At 40.6% G+C, this 13,356-nt stretch overlaps 1 protein-coding gene across 1 annotated transcript; it reads left to right on the top strand.

Moving 5' to 3' along the window:
• The first annotated feature begins 5,539 nt into the window (after nucleotides 1-5,539).
• Nucleotides 5,540-13,140, top strand: stx19 (syntaxin 19). The gene is made up of 5 exons (XM_069663639.1): nucleotides 5,540-5,701; nucleotides 9,119-9,411; nucleotides 9,660-9,896; nucleotides 10,399-10,611; nucleotides 12,059-13,140. The coding sequence occupies exons 2-5, from the start codon at nucleotides 9,190-9,192 to the stop codon at nucleotides 12,293-12,295; spliced, it is 909 nt and encodes a 302-aa protein (XP_069519740.1). The 5' UTR covers nucleotides 5,540-5,701; nucleotides 9,119-9,189; the 3' UTR covers nucleotides 12,296-13,140.
• The last annotated feature ends 216 nt before the right edge of the window (nucleotides 13,141-13,356 follow it).

Raw genomic sequence — 13,356 nt, 5'->3', positions numbered from 1 at the left:
AAGGAAGATAGGGTCTATATGCACCCCATGGATATATTTTTCTTACTTAGTTTTTTGTAATCCTCATGGTCGCAAAAATGGCTGCCAAATTGACCCTTGGGACAATATTTCGAGTTGGGAACATCAAAATGTGTTTACTAGACACCTTGAGGATTACAAAAAACTAAGCTCGAAAAATATATCCATGGGGTGCATGGGGACCCTGTAACACTCGACCTTTTTATTTTATCGAGGTTCAACGCTCAAGGGTTCTTTTAGAAGAAAAGAAAACCTATAACCTTTTTAATCAAAAAATTTAAACAGGTACCAGAGAAAATATCAATATAAAATAAGTTTCACCATTTTTACTATGTATTGACAGGCTACTTAGGTGATCAAAGCAATATGCGTCACTCAAAGAAATATGCTTCACCCAGCTCAATGCGACAAATAAAAAGTTAATTACAACAAAAATAACTCTCTAAATCAGTCCAATATATATTCACAACCAACTAAAAGTCCAAATCTAACGAAATATGAACTTAATTGAATGAAAGTTCACTCGAATAGTCACTTTTAGTCCTTCTTTTCCCACCCTGAAAACAAACAATAAATCCGTCGATGCCGTCGTCCGTTTGTCCCCAAAACAAAAAATCCTTCCGTTCGCTCACAAAACCAAAAATAATCCACAAAAAAGGCGATCGAGTGCGACTGGTACCAGTACTCAAAATACAGACAAAAAGGATAGATCTCACCAAGAATCCGGAGGAAGAGTAATCCAGAAGTCTTTGTTCTTGGCGTCCTCATGCTGCGTTCGGCCGCGGGAGATGCCGGAACGGAGAGCTCGAATAATGTCCTTTTAATTTCCCTCACAGTACATTCAAAAGTCTATTTTCTCATTACATTTTTTCACAACTGAATAGACTGTGTAATAAAGGGCAGCTGCAGACTCTCGCCTGTCACTCCCCAATTCAACCCTGCCGCGCCGAATCTCCCCCTTCGTCTACGTCACATCCTTCTATATCACCTCGGCACAGACATACCTCTTAACTGGCACATACCCACATCCTTTTAATTTACAGTGGACAGTTTAATTATCATAGCATTAAAAGGCAAAACAAACATTCTCACTCTTAGTGTCTTAGTTTTTAAAACCTTCTAATGACCATTGATTTGACACTTCTTTTTTTTTCAATGTGGCTCTGTCACAACCCTATCTTCCTACTAGACTAAAGGGTTATAGGAGTTTTAGCCCCTAAAGCCAGCGGTTCACAGGTAGGGCCCCACCCTGTTTCAATATTCTTTTTATTGGTTTAAAACATGGTAAACCAATTGTCTGCTCCAACCCCACTGTATATATCACTCTGTGTATGTCTGGCCACTAAGATTAAAAATATATACTGTGTAAAAAAAGTGTTAGCCTTACACCTGTAGTGCTTTTACACGGGGTATTTTGCAGGGTCTGCAATTAAAATCCACTCTGCTTAGCTGTAAATTAAAACCTAAATGACCCTCGGCACAATCTCATACAGTGCCCAAAAGGAACATTTAATATCCAGATCTCTGATTGCCTCATTTTAGCAGGCAAGGCCACCGACCTCAGCATCAATCTTTGTGATTGGCCTAATGACGATGGTTTTGACCTCATTATCCTTGCCCCTCTGACCGTGTACCTCCCCCCACTCATTTATCTCCTCTTTCTCCTTCCCTTCTTTCTCCCAGTGTAAGAACTGCTTAACAGGCTGATAGTGCTCTCTTGTTAAAAGTTGGATATTGCCCAGTCATGATATGATAAAATGGTGGATCTTCTGTGACAGCAGCAACTTTATTCTGTGAATAACTCTTTCGGGATACTAAACAATGTATTTCATAATCATTAATTTGGTACCAGAGATTTAATAACTTCAGTATTGCATTTTTAACCATTTGCTCAGTGCTTAAGGGGCTGTCCCTGCAAAGAAACCTGCCTTATTTTCATTATTCTCAGATGAGAACTAAAGCATCCTAAGGTAATATAACTTGTTTTTAGGGGCTTTCAACACTAACAAGAAGGAGGACCAAGGGCAGCACTTGGATTTTTGTTTTCCTTTGGATGTCAAAGACATGAATACACACAACGTCAAACATACTGAACGCACGTATTGACTCTTACAGTATCACTATGTCAGTATTAGTTTTGGCCTCCAGTGCCATATCAGTTTCATCTAATCCTTCCTTTTCCCCCCTAAGAGAGAAAACACTGCATATTTTCTCTGGCAGTGTTTAACCATCACTCTCAAGGTTGTGTTTGAGAGGCAGTTTGGGAGTTGTTGTCTTACCTCTCCTCTCATTCTTTCTCGCTCCTTCTCTCTCTGGACTCCTGTGAATAATATCAAAGCACTGCTTCTGACATCCCTTCTATTACAGTAATACCCAGAGAGCACTCCAACAGCTATACTGTGAGACAAACTCTATGCTTGATACAGTGACCAAGACAACCTGACTCAGTCTTTCAAACCGAGTGTATTCCAGATGACACAACACATCACTTTTTAACACTTACTTTCTTTAACTTCTCTTTGTTTATGCTGAAGGACTGTCTGGTCTCTGTACGGCTTTCTTTCTTTCATACTGCTGTGCCTTTTGTGCTTACCAACTCCTGAAGGAAATATGTGGCTCTTGAGCTGCTTAAATACCCCATTTTATTTACTGGCTCGTCCCTAACTTTGTCTGTCTGACAAAGGGAGCTGGGCAGGTAGCGTGCAGACAATTTTTCAGAGCATGGAAACAAGGCTGATAGGAGTGCCAAGTAAAACCATAAAGTTGCGGGTTTATAAAGCAAAACAATGAGCTGAAAGATGCTAAAAGAATCCATCAAGTTCAGCAGAATTACAGTCAGACAATAATACCAGTGGCCTTGTGACAACAAGCAGCCCCTCGACCATGGCCCCAGCTCCTGCAGTCTGCATGTCCTTGTGCAAGAGATTGAACGCCAAATTGCTCCCAAAGGTGACAACATCAGTGTATGATTCTGTGTGAATGTTATTAGATACTTTGCATAGCAGCCTCAGCCTCAGTGTGTAAATGTGAGTGTGAAAGCGCTTTGAGTGATCTGAAGACTACAAAATCACTATATAAGTGCAGTCCATTTACCTTTGAATATATAACATAGTCCTTTTTCCATGTTTATATAAAAGAGTTATTAGTGCAGCTTTCCCTTCCCTTGATGTGATCAAGTAAGTTTATATTTATGGCTCAGGAGACCATTCACTGAGTTGACCCGCTTAAGAAGTACTTTCTTTTGAACTGTTAATATCTTTCATTCTTCAGTGAAATAAGTGGAGACAATTCAAACAACCTCAAGGCAGGGACACACATCAGCAGATTATGTAATAATTCAGGTGTAAAGGCTGATCAGACCAAGTTGGTCCAGTTATGTACAGTGTGGCCAAGTTGGTGTTTCTGATATGTAAAGACTCTTGTCATATGTCACCAGAACCAGTCACTGCCAGTTGTTTTGGTAGTTGACCCAAGGTAGACGTACAGTAAACAGCCCGACCGAAAGTAAGCTTTGCAGGCTTCACAGTCCATGTTGCCCATGCCTCGACACTCAAACTGCAGTTAAACTTTTGCCATTATTTATATGACAGCTGAAGAGAGACAGGAAATGTTGGGAGGAGAGAGTGGGGGATGATACTAACAAATGATCGGCAGGCCAGGAATTGAACCTGCGATCAGTGCGTCGAGGACTGTAGCCTCTGTACATGGGGCGCCTGTTTTTTCAGTGCAAATTGCACTCGTTATAAAAAAGCTGCTGGTGGCATCCATGTAAATGGTAAATGGACTGTACTTAAATGGCACTTTTCTAGTCTCCCAACCACTCAAAGGACTTTTACACTACATGTCACATTCACACACTCATGGCAATGAGTAGAGCCAATCAGGATCTCTGCAATCACATGGCTATGCCACTGGGAGCAATTGGGATTCAGTGTCTTGCCCAAGGCTTCGACATATGACTGTAGCAGTCAGGGATCGAACCCCGACCTTCCGATTGAGAGACGACCGACTCTACCACCAATCCACTCTACCACATGTTTGTTCTGGAGCAGGAAACACAAGACAATGGATCTACAGCCAGAACTCCAGACATTGCTAACCGTTTGTTCAGTCTCTTGCCTCATGTATTAACTCTGTGGGCTGCTACTTTATTGCTAGTGGGAAAAAGAAAAACTCGCCTAAGAGATTCCAACCTTTGCAAATAAATATTTCAGCTACTTAGTTCACGATTCTTGTCCAGAATTGTTCTTCTAAATCTAAATTCTGCAGATAGAATAGCAACAATTAAGAAATGTTGAGATGAGTGCCACTTCCCCCCCAAGGTCTGAGTGATTTTAAGAGAGTGTGTGTAAGAAAGAGAGAACAAATCCCATTCAACCTATTGTCCTTAATCAGTGATGCAGAGCTGAGAACCGAAGAAAAAGATAGATGAGTGATGGGATACAGGAGGCAGGTTTACACACAGCTCTGTTAGCTTGTTCCCGTGGTGCTGATGAAGGTGAATTCTGACACTCACAAAACCAGTTTTGCTTTGTTGTCATAATATGTTGCCATTAGGGACAGATGACTCACAGTTAACACACCACTGCGGCATTATTACAGACATAGAGTAGCATCTGGTACAGCAGATATAAAACTTTACCAACAGCATTCTGCACAGTCATCATATGGTTAATGTGCTTTTCTTTTTTACTAAAGCCACACACCACCACCCACTGGTAATTATTTGCTGCTAGTTCAGCCCAAAAGTTAACTTTGAAGAAAGACTGAAAATTTAAAAAAAGGTGCAATAAATCTCCGGCCACCACAATAAAAACATGGCGGCTACATTTTCAAGTTCCAGGTTTTCACCCCTACTGGTTCGGGGAGAGAAATGACAGAAATTCTTCAACCAGCCTCCAAAGTTTCAAGTGACAAAGACTGAACTCTTGTCCCCAACCAAACTCTTCTCATCCTCCACACTTGTCTCCCCTCTCTCCCGCTGACGCGGTACTTCAAACAGCTTTGCACAGTGTGTTACGCTGCATAGCAAAGAGTGCCTGCGTCCCTTCCCATGTTGAAAAGGCGCCTGGGTCTCAGGGAGCTTGTCAGTAGAAATCTGTCAAAAGTACTCAGTGGAGTTACTGGGGCCTAAGGAGTACAATGCCCCCAGACTAAGAGGGTTAACCCAGACACTTCACATAGAAATTCTGCAGAACAGAAACCCAACACCCTGTTTGACACGCTAACCACAATTCCAATTGTGTGACCTTAGCAATGTACACAATACGCTTCTATTTGCTCAATTTTTCCCGAGGGTAGGGCTTATGTACTCCCTGCTCTCCATGCTGTGTCTCCCTCCTCCTTAACTTAATCACGTCACCTCTTATTTCTTTAGATAGGCAAATAGGCCTTCACTCTGCTTCTTTCCTATTGGACACATTCAGCGTGTCTTCAAAAGGAGGGGAGGTGCTTGAAACTGACTGAATGAGACTTCCCTGAAACTTTCCGTGCTTGTGAGTGTAACTGTTCTGATAAACAGTTGATAGGGGAAGTGTTACAGAGTATTCAAAGCTGTGAGGAGATCTGACGATGACATGAAGATATCAAGGAATGCGTGAGCACGTCTCGGATTACATTCCTGGTCAACTCAGACTGGGAATACTGTGAGATGGAGTAACAACAACTTATCGGAAACTTTAAGGTAAAATTCTCAATTCAGACTGAATGTTTGCCACAAGTTTGTAGATAATAAATCCTACATTCATATAATGTTGGTAGTTTTTCTATGATGTATGCTATAATACACAGAGAATCTCCTTAACACATAATGATCTGAGTAAGGAAGACACGGTGCTTTATCTTCTACAACTTTGGGAATATTTTAAGCTTTTACTTTAGTAAAGTTCATAAGTGCACATGCACAGTGCAATTATTTGACCTGCAATAGCAACATTCTGGGACTTTTACTCCTCCATCTGGATTAAGATAACAGAAAGTCAACATGAAAATGCCTTCAGAAACACAGATAAAGTATTGGATAGACTAGAAAAAGAAAACATTGTCTTGTTTTATTGAACAAACTGTTTAATCACAAAGAGAGAGCTAGACTCCTTCATGAACTCTGCTCCACTTCTTGTAGTTTCTCAGACTAAACACAAGAGAATGTGCCCCCAAATCCTTTAAGCAACTTTTTTTAATCAGCTCTTCTGGTTTGAGCTGGTAGAGAGAGAAAGAGAGAGCAAAAAGAGAGGGAGAGAGAGAAAACAAAGGACACTTTTACATTCTCTGAGCTGTGAGAACTTTGTAATAGTTACTCTTAGTCACACACACACACAGAGATGCACAAAAAACGAGTCTTTCCTGTGTGAAATCTAACGAGAAATGGGATAGTCTGTGATTTGAAATGCTCCATTTCTCAGCAGCCAAACACCCTGTTCCCCCCCACACAATCATGTGCTTCTAAAAGATTATGTTTTGGGCCTCTTAAACCCAAATCCTTGTGTTGCTAAGGCACTTTGGAAATGTTGGTACGCCCATTTGAATGTAGAAAAATATGCAGTTGAATCCAATTTACTTGGAAAAGGCATTCAGGAAATCAGATTTTAATCATAAGCAACTCACTTGTTTACTTTAGCTTTGGCAGAAATCAGCCTGCTTGAGTTTGAGACTGGAAAGAAAAATGTGATCAATATTTATCATATTTTTTTAAGGTATGTTATTTCAAAACATATGATACACTAAGGAAACAGTCACATCTGACATAGTGTGCGTTAAGCTTGTTTAAAGTAATTAATGTCTCAATAAGAGTCCCTTTTCCGAGACTTTCATGTCATTTTTCCTTCTTTTTGCACAAACAGCCCACTCAGCCCTCATAAGAAAAACAACTTGATCAGTTTGACTGATGCCAGAGATTAACTTCGTTTATCTCATGTTGTTTTTCATACAGTTAAAAATATCTCAGTGCTCAGAGGAGTGCAGATATGGCTCATTAGTTATGCTCATATCAGGACGGATGAACTTAAGATGATGTTAACAGGCACAGATCAGGCTTTGACTCTCATTGGACACACCAGAGCACACAGTGAGCTGCATGTATTGAACTACAGGAGCTGTATTTTGTAAAGCAATGGTGTTCTCAGGGTGGGAGGGGTGTTTTAATGACAGTCCTCTTAGCTTGTTCTTAATGAAGAGGGTAATACCAACCCTTTCTCCAAGAATTGATACCACTCTCTACAAAATTTCAACACTGAAAATTTGACTGAAAACTACAAACTGCATACTTTTTTACAGTTTATATGTTTACAGTGACGTCAAGCTAAGAACAGCAGTCACTTAAGGGCAGACAACTGGTGGAGATTAGCATACAGTCTGTAGTATTGTTACGCTTAGAGCTTGTTTATTTTTGTTGTCATTTTAAGCTTCAAACCAGACGTCTGACCTTTTTGACATTTTTGCTCAGGCAATTTTTCTGTACTAGTTTGCTTTGCTAGCATCATACTTAAACCAAATCTACCACAGACAACTATGAATGTTACATTCACAGAATATCCAAGTCTTTTCAACAGCTCTTTGCTACGGTAGCTGACAAGGGAAAACGCACTGCGAGGGACCAAAAGATTTCCACTAGGACAAAAAGTCTGCAAATACTGTATATAAGCGATGCAAAGTCAAAAACACACAAATCCCGAAAATTAATACAACAGAAAACACTATAATCATCACAAGGGCTAAAAGTGCTCCAGGCCTGTAGGGGTGGTTATTGGAACATCAGCAAACACCAAATGTATTGATTATCAAACAGAAAAACAATTGACGCCATGGGAGCGGAGTGTTCTCTGACTATCGTAAAACAGTATCATAATATTTTATGGAGAATTGTTACACTTTCTAATGAAAATGTGTGTATCTTAAGTAACTGGCTGTGCTAACTAGTGGCTTAGCAAAGTGAGCCATGACGCTAGCGGTACTAAAAGCTGCACAGTGTGGGAGCTTTGAGCACCAGGCGAGAACTGGTGTTTACATCTCTAACTAGCACAGGAGCTTTAGAGGGCAGGGAGGCAAAAGTTGTCATCGGGGATGATGAAGACATGGTGGCAATGGGACAGGAGCAGGAGAGAAGCTGGGCATTAGTTACAGACTTAATTGGAGGGTCACCCCAATGATGCCATGAGCCAAACCCAGTGAGAAAGACACCTCTCTCATGTGTTACCTGTTGTCAAACTGACCCCTGGGGCTGTTTTTGTGCCGTGTCTCCCCCAGGGTCTGAAAGTCTTGTGTTTTTGAAGGCCAAAATCTTCTGTTTTCTCCATAAAATATGTTTCACCAAATTCCAGTCCCAATTAGTGCCCCCTGCTGCCCTTGAGCACTTGCGTTGTGATGAGTCGATTTATAGCGTTTTCTGCCGCACTTGCTCATTGGTTTGTGTGTTTTTGAATTTGCATCCATAATATATTTGCAGAGCTTTGCTTTGAATGCCTTTTTCTCAGCTTTTTGCAATATGATTTTGTTTGTTTTTCAACATGTTTCTGTTGAATGTGTGTCAGACTTTTCCATGTGTTTTTTTTCCCAATGGAAACTATTTGGTTGCCCTTGTTGGCCATCGAACTTTGGTGCAAATGAAGGCAAACTAGTCCTATTTGAAGCCATTTTTTAATTGTATTACCCAAATTCTACTGCCTGCCAAATATCCAGCCCCCCTCCACCAAACAAGTCCTGTAGATGGCAGTAAAATACACTATGCTTGTTTGCCATTTGCAAATAGATACTGGAAGAAGAAGAAATGCAACACCCTTTTGTTTAGTCAGTTACAAGACGTAGATGTGAGAATGATGCAGATAAAGATCGTTGACATTAGGTCTGGCAAAACGAGTTACTCACCCCACAACATAAACTTTGACTAAGAAGAGGATGTAGCCACCAGGATGTCATTGTATTGTGAATCGTGGTTTTTAAGCCTCCCGTCTCAACATGACATTTCTCTTTGGCGCTGCTTGCTCAGCATTAACCTGTATTTACCTGTCTCAGGGATTTACTACAATGAACAAACAGTGTGATTTGTTTATATGTTTAGCCCATGTTTCATACAGATAATTTTATTTTATGAAAATTTATTTTCCAGGTCACTCTCACCAACATTGACAGGAACTGTGCACACGACAATATCTTTGTATTGTGGAGGGAGTTTTCACAATGAGAGACCGCTTGGAGGAACTCGTGCAAAGGGCTCAAGAGTTTTCAGAATCAGCAAGTGACAATACTAACCCTTTTTCAGCGGAGGGTGATAATGATGACTCTGTGGCGGGTGGGGTCATTATGCCACAGGCTGTGGTGTTTGAGGAGGAACCGATCATTGAGAATTTCCTGTCTGAGGCTCAGCAGATACGAGATGATATCCAAGTGCTGGAAACAGAGGTAATGTGCCTTTTTTCAGCAAGACATTTCATTTTCTCTTGACTATGTTTGCTCTGCATTTATATATGTTGTCTGCCATGTGATGTTTATGGTTGGTTAAGTTTTTTATGGAAGCACTTTTGCACAGCCAAACTTTCAAATCCCTTCTTTTTCGTCACCATCCTACTTTCTTGTGTAGTTAAAAGTATTTCATGTGTGTTCAAGAGCAATGAAGAAAACTAATTACATCTTAACTCAACTGCAAACAGGTCCTTAAATTTGGTCAGCAGCAAAAGACCCTGGTGGCAACCATGCGTCGTTTCAGTGTGATGAAGAAAGAGAGCAGTATAACCCGGGACATCAAGCTCCAGGCTGAAAGCCTCCACCGACGCTTGGACGCCCTTTCAAAACAAGTCCAACGGACTGAGGAACGGCAGGGACCTACTGCTGTTACAACCAGAATACAGCGCTCCCAGCATGCAGCACTGTACCGCAAATTCCAACAGGTTCGTAAGATGATTATACCACACTGCTATGGCAACTTCTTATAACACTTACGTTCGTTTCTTCAAGCACAGAGTTTGATTCTGGTTTGAAAAATGTTTTAAGTCACGACCATTACATATTTAGAATTTAGTCAAATGTAGGTGGTGAAGGATATTATAGCATGCAGGGAAGATACAGAAAATACAGTTACATATTAATAGATTAAAATACACAACTTGATATTATGAATAAAGTTCTTGCATTGTCAGGACCAGTGAGTACATAAAGTCAAGGTTTTGGATAATTTAATATCATTATTTCTGTCTTTCCATGCTTAAGTGTCCAGTAAATGCATTGTGTCGCATTATATCTTTTGTTGTACTGCCAGCACTGGCTAAAGTCCCAACGAACGAAACATAAATTAGGCTCTAGCCAAAAAATGGGTCTCAAATATCTTCTCAATTTCCACTCCCTCTCCCCCTCTAACTTATTATTCTCTCTTTTGGCTCCACTAATGTCCAGGTAATGCTGCAGTATAATGAAGGTCTGCTGACCAAGCAGGAGCGATGTAAGCACTTCATTATCCGGCAGCTGGAGGTATCGGGGAGGGATGTGACGGAGGAGGGGGTGAATGAGATGGTGGCAGCAGGAAAATGGGACGTCTTCAATGAGAACCTGCTGAATGATGCCAGAATCACACGATCACAACTGTCAGAGATTGAGCAGCGACACAAGGTGAGGATGGCGGCACACAACTCATAAAACTCATTGCAATGACAAAGTTAGACAACGACTGAGAAGATTTTGTTTATAGGTGTCCAAGTTATAAGCTAAAAGAGAAGGTATTATGTTTATTCACACTTTAAGACATATATAATGTTACAATGTTATAAACGTTTCAAATGTGTAGTTAAAAATATGTTTGAGTAATCCCCTGCTAAAAAAGTCTCAGTCTGCAGGCTGCTGTGAATGCTTTCAGACAAACCTTCCAGACGCTTCACTTTGTGATGTCACAAATTGTAGGAACTTTATATTTGGGCATCTGCCCGAGATACAGCAGAACTTCCTGCCCCTGGCACAGTTCAAGGACAGGCCCACCCAGCAGCTCAGTCTGCCTCGGAATTTTTTTTTCACTCCACCACGCTGCTCAACGACTCTGCTCGTCAAGTTGGTTAAGAATGTCTTGGAAAAAGTGTTTCTTTCACTGTGAAGGAAAGACATCAGTGTTTACTTTCCCAAAGGACAAGAGCACCAGACATTTATTTCAAATCGATAAAGTGAAGTTTACTCTTTGCCGACAACTCTGTAACACGGCCACAGGGTAGGAGGCGTGCCTCAAACACTTAGTTCTGCCCCTCTGCAAGCTTCGGAGAGCTGGCCAATCAAAAGAAAGTGGGCTTGTAGGGGTGTGGTTTCTTAAAGAGACAGAGCTGACTGAGTCGTTTCAGGCAGATGCTGTATGAGGGCCAGTACAGAGCACCAGTGGGAGAAAAATTAGGAGGGTTTTTTAACTGTAAATTATGCTAAGCTAATCCACAGTTATCACAGAGTGAAATATGAAGCTTGAAATTAGCATAATACCCCACCTTAAAAAAGACAATACAATATTTGCCAGATACATCCTTGATGTGATGTATCTTCCACTGCGTAATATTGAGGGTCAACACAAACAAAAGAGAATGCTGGCTTAAATAACATATGTAATAGGACATAATGTATGTTTGGCATACTGTGCTGGAACACAGCCACCATGTATGTGGCCCCTTGCCACTATTCTCCAGTCAGGAACCTTCTCATTCATCAGATCTCCATGCCCCATTGGCATTCCTAACATCAACTCTATGTCTGTGTCTGGGTTCTTGTTAACATTCATAACACAATCTAGCTAAATAACCCAAAACTAATGCTTATTTGGTAAATGCAGACTTTTATTTAATGATACACCCGTCAGCTCATTGCTTTTAACTATTTATTCCATTTCTAAATAGCACTCATTAAATTGGTCATGGTCCTGAGTTGCCTGAAAGAGGTGAATAAATCATAATCACGACAATCTTAGCCATCATTTTTTTTTCTTTTACACATAAAGGAAATGGCTACATTTATATAAGTGGAATTATTTGTCAGAAGTAACTCTTCTCAAAATATATGAGCTAATCCCATTCTCCCTCTCCACCAACAGGAGTTGTTGAGCCTGGAGAACAACATGAACGAGCTGAGGGACCTGTTCATGGACATTTTCATGATGGTGGAGGAGCAAGGGGCCTACATTGACCACATTCAGACCAACGTAGAGAGAACGCAGGATTATGTGGCTGCATCTAATGAGAAGTTCAAGCTGGCAGCCAGATACAAGAAGAAGAACCCACTCCGACAGCTGTGCTGCTGCTGCTGCCCTCCGTGGAGATGCTGCTTATAAAACATATGCATTCTTACCTCAACAGTCATTCTGAAAAAGGTTTTTATTTCCAAAGTCTCACTCACCTGATGGGAGCTTGCAACGTTGGATTCAAGCACCATTAAAGTGAAGGTTATGGAGCTGCAGTTTTTGCTGTTGAACAGAGCGATGGTGAAGACAGATTCAGCAGAGCATAGAAAACAATTAGAGGGAAAGGCCAGAATTGGTATTTGAAGCACTTGTTTCTTTCAAGAGGATGTGGGGCTGCTGCTATTGGAAGAGATAGTTCAGTGAGAGCTACTCACCAACACGGCTGCTTATTGGAGACCTTCACTGTCATCTGACAGAGGTCACAAACAAGGGGAGACCACTGCCTCTGCCACTGCTAGATCAGCAACACTGATACTTCATCTTTTTTTTTTTTTCAAAGGAGCGTCTCATCTTTTTTCTGCCACAGGAGCTCGACCATTTATTTTTTATACAGTATGAGCACTTTAAGACTTTTTTCCTCTTTTATTTTCAGCGCACAATGTTTTACATAGAAGATGTTTTTCTCCGAGATTGTGAGCCATTACTTATTAATTTCAAAACAACTGTTTTAACATTTACTCATTACTTTCATTTGCATTTCAAAGTGTGATCTGTTTTTCGACGAAAAAAAATATTCTTTTATTCCATTTCAAAGACGCAGAGATTCAAGTAAAACTTTGAAAAACAAACCTTGATCAAATTATCCTGTCATGGTGACAAAACTGCAAAAAAGATCTTGCATTTCAGGAAATATTTCATTTCTCAAGATGCTTTGTACTTTGGAGTGGAACTTCACTGTATGATCATGTTGTAACTGTTTTGCCCAAATGACAAACTGTGCTATCCTTGTGTCATAATTATTAAAAGTTTATGTCACTGTCAAGGTGGCCTTCCAGTAGATAAATGATACATGATGGAAAATAAGTTGGCCTCTGCACACTCCTACATGTTAGACAATGTTTCCTTGTGGGATGCCACTATAGTTAAAAATGTCTATGTTGTTGTTTTGCGTCACAACTTGCTCGTGGTGCCCCCCCCAACCTTTTTTTTGC

This window comes from Semicossyphus pulcher, unplaced genomic scaffold (genome assembly GCF_022749685.1).
Source record: "Semicossyphus pulcher isolate SPU_LCO1_2020_fin unplaced genomic scaffold, fSemPul1.0.p SCAF_15, whole genome shotgun sequence".
Classification (NCBI taxonomy): Eukaryota; Metazoa; Chordata; class Actinopteri; order Labriformes; family Labridae; genus Semicossyphus; species Semicossyphus pulcher.
The sequence above is the reverse complement of the archived record's forward strand: the minus strand, read 5'-3'. Positions and strand labels throughout refer to the sequence as shown.

Bases quoted from the DNA above. Each gene is read 5' to 3' on its own strand.
- stx19 (XM_069663639.1), top strand. From the start codon at position 9,190: ATGAGAGACCGCTTGGAGGAACTCGTGCAAAGGGCTCAAGAGTTTTCA. The intron at 9,412-9,659 runs GTAATGTGCCTT...AACTGCAAACAG, and splicing joins TCCAAGTGCTGGAAACAGAG to GTCCTTAAATTTGGTCAGCA. The intron at 9,897-10,398 runs GTTCGTAAGATG...ACTAATGTCCAG, and splicing joins TGTACCGCAAATTCCAACAG to GTAATGCTGCAGTATAATGA.